The sequence below is a fragment of the Nelumbo lutea genome, chromosome 3 (genome assembly GCF_056320005.1).
Source record: "Nelumbo lutea isolate HS-2025 chromosome 3, American lotus-T2T, whole genome shotgun sequence".
Lineage (NCBI taxonomy): Eukaryota > Viridiplantae > Streptophyta > Magnoliopsida > Proteales > Nelumbonaceae > Nelumbo > Nelumbo lutea.
This window is the reverse complement of record NC_142686.1, coordinates 34,921,219-34,924,478: the sequence shown is the minus strand read 5'-3', so window position 1 is coordinate 34,924,478 and position 3,260 is coordinate 34,921,219. Positions and strand designations below refer to the sequence as shown.

The window sequence follows — 3,260 nt, the reverse complement described above, 5'->3', positions numbered from 1 at the left end:
TCACTATTCCAATAGAAGAGGGTAACCATCATTGGGCCATCAAAGTTTAGTTTCACTTGCAGGTTATTGGGAACATTCACAAAATTCAAGCAGTGGACCTTCCATTGAAAGGAATCTCCAAAATCTTCCCAGTTTTTTTTTCTTGAGAAAGATAAGGTAAAATTTTATTGATGAAAAGATGTAATGATATAACAAACCATTGCAGGAGCTCTAAATAAAGAGCCCCCAACACAAACAACATACATCATATCACTACAAGGTCTGCATGAAACAAAGATCGCAATGGGATGGTCAAGGAGGACATTTAGAGACTGAGGCCCAGGACCCACTCTGCCAACAGCTATATTAATGACTTCCCCCACAGATTTTGCCTTAGATCTGATATCTTATTTCTTATGTAATCTTTATTTTGTGTTTCTTTTGCTTTTTCTAAACAATACAAATTGTTTGAGTGGAAATCTTAATTTATTTTTCCTTTTCTTTAAAGGAAATCAGGTCCAATCAACTTCTCTGTTTTAATGGAAAGAATCAAATAAAAGTTAAACAAAGCCATAACCATACTCTTAAAATGTTAGTGTCATCAATAAGCTACAGTTTTTTTTGCGTAGAACATCAACAAGCTACTTAGAAAGTCTTATTAGATTACTGACATTGCCAAAATTACTTTAATGAATTCTAATGTACCGAGTAAAATTATAAAATTCCCATTAAAAAGGAAAAAAAGTTAATGAAGAAATGCAAAAGAGGAGAAAAGGCAATAAATAGTGAAATAATTAATGCACCAAAGAGAAACGAGTCCAAAGGCCTGCCCAGGTGCTCATAAACCACTACCACATGAAGAAGGGTATTTTTTTTCTTTTTTTTTTTTTTTGAAGAATAAGATAAAGTAATTCATTCATAAGAAAATCAAATACAAGAGAAAACCCCGAACAAAGAAGGATGCTTTCTTATTCAAAGAATAAGTAACCATGATCACGAGAAGGCTACCAACTCCGCCAAGGATAGGTATCAGTAGGAGGAGGACACTCATTCTCCAACTCTTTTAGTCTTTTGCGGTTGTCACCGAATTGGAGACACCAAACAAAGATTTCAATCTTAAGAAAATGTCACTCGTGTCGTGCAACACTTGCCATGTATTTCATTTTTTCTTAAATGAATGAACTTTTTTATTGGTGTATCTTCTAAGATGAACATTAACAGTTTGAATCACAAATAAGTTAGATACATAAGAAAGGAGAAGAAACATATAAAATTTCAGCCACGATACACCCAAATAGACAAGTATCTCAGCCAGTATCTTATTATTTGAAGAAGATAATACAATAGAATCTCCAAATTACAAAAACATAAGACCTAGCTACAAAACTATAAAAATCTCACCCCTTTTTCCCGAACTACACTTGATACAAAAATAATAAGAAGAGTTGCTCCGTAACATGCACCCTCAATAGGTTCCCCGACTGTTGTTCAGAATGGAACCTAGAGTCCCCAATACCGCAAATGCTAGAAGAGGGCTGACATCCAGCGTATCAAAAACTGGGGGGATTATATTCCGAAAAAGATTCAAGTAGGGATCGCAGAGGTCCCTTATGGCCGATAAAGGTTGGCGATCCCACGGAATATTGGGGAACCAGCTTAGCAAAACCCTAACCATTAATACGCCGCTGTAAATGTCTAGCCACTTAGCCATGCCTGAAGCTACCACGGTAAGAGGCGTGTTGAGATACCCACTCGGGCGGTCACGGAGAGCGGCGAAAAACAAGGGTCCGATCGTGCAAACCAAGCTTTCTTTGATAGTCTGAATTCTGGCCAGCTCTTCATGAGATGGGGTCGAGCAAATTTGCTTGAGTTTGAGAGCGAACCCTCGAACTGCCTCTGCAAATACCTTCGGTAGCGCCAAAGCGGCGGCAACGACGAACGCGACGGTCCGAGTCGAATTGGAAACAAGGGTTGAGGGGGTAGCATTTGAGGGCTGCATCGACGGGCCGGGTGGAAGGACGGGAGCAGCAGAGGAAGCACAAACCGTAAGTCTTGAAGTCGAACGAAGAGCGTCGGATTTGGCTCGGTGGAGAACTAAACCTGGAGTTGGTTTAGGAGATGAGAACAGAGAGAGGATTACACGGTTGGAAGAAACGTGAGCTCGTTTCGGTAGACGAGGGCTAGAGCTCTGAGAAGAGAAAGTAGATGCGATGAGGGTTTGGGAAGCCATGAGAGCTGCGGTTTTCTCTTCCGCTCCAGATAGTGTGAGAAAAAGCTCAACTGCTCTGATGCTAGATTGAGATCAGTCACCGATGCGTTTATCTATGTAGAGATTTTTATATGAGCACTTCATATTTTGTCAAATGCATCAGACATTTTCATTAGATATAATTATCAAAAAACACACAATTACCCCTGTTTTAAGCTGATGGTAATTGGTAACCACTTGCTAAAGGCTGTTTTGGTCTTTTCACATTGTTTGAGTGCCTGTACCACATGGAACCGTGCGCTGTACGGACTTGTTATTTAAGAAAATAATATTTTAAATTATTAAAAAATATTATTGATATAAAATATTAAAAACGAAAAAGGTGAGGTCATAAAGTTGTCTCTAGAAAATTTTTAATTTGTAGAAGATTTATGATAAATGTATAATCCCAATTTAACTTGGTGCTAATTGACATGTGAATTAATTTTATACATGATAATTCCATATAACAATAACAAATTCAATGTCTACAAACTATTACAAAAATAAATAATTAAAACATGGTGTACTGGATTTAAATTTTATATTTTATTTTCATTATTACTAAATATACTTCGTTTATAAATATCCATAAATATATAATATTAGAGATGTGAATATTTTGTTGTATTTTTTTAATCTTTTATTTTTTAATGTTTATTATATAGTTATGGCATCATGTTTTACTTGAAATGGAAAACAATCTATTATTAAAAATTTTAACTTTTCAATCCCGTTTCCATAATCAATTAAAATCAATTCTTGTTTGTGGCATTTATCTTTGTTTAATATGACACATTTATAGTATTTGAGATATGTTAACATTTTTCATATTTTTTCTAATTTTACCTATTTCTTCATTATTTAATTGTGACATCATTGGTTGACCCATGTTACCTCAACCATTAGGGTGCAAGTTATGCTGAATAAGTCAAGTTTATGCTCAACTTAGGCCCAACCCTATGCATTGTGCTTAACGTTCAAGCACAATATCAAGTTTGATCTATCCAACCTAGGCCCAACCCCCCATTAA

At 36.0% G+C, this 3,260-nt stretch overlaps 1 protein-coding gene across 1 annotated transcript; it reads right to left on the bottom strand.

Moving 5' to 3' along the window:
* Window positions 1-1,274: 1,274 nt before the first annotated feature.
* Window positions 1,275-2,327, bottom strand: LOC148864184 (ylmG homolog protein 1-1, chloroplastic-like). The gene has a single exon (XM_088977085.1). The coding sequence runs from the start codon at window positions 2,207-2,209 to the stop codon at window positions 1,445-1,447; it is 765 nt and encodes a 254-aa protein (XP_088833211.1). The 5' UTR covers window positions 2,210-2,327; the 3' UTR covers window positions 1,275-1,444.
* Window positions 2,328-3,260: the final 933 nt, after the last annotated feature.

Coding starts and splice junctions, on each gene's coding strand:
- LOC148864184 (XM_088977085.1), bottom strand. CDS start 2,209: ATGGCTTCCCAAACCCTCATCGCATCTACTTTCTCTTCTCAGAGCTCT.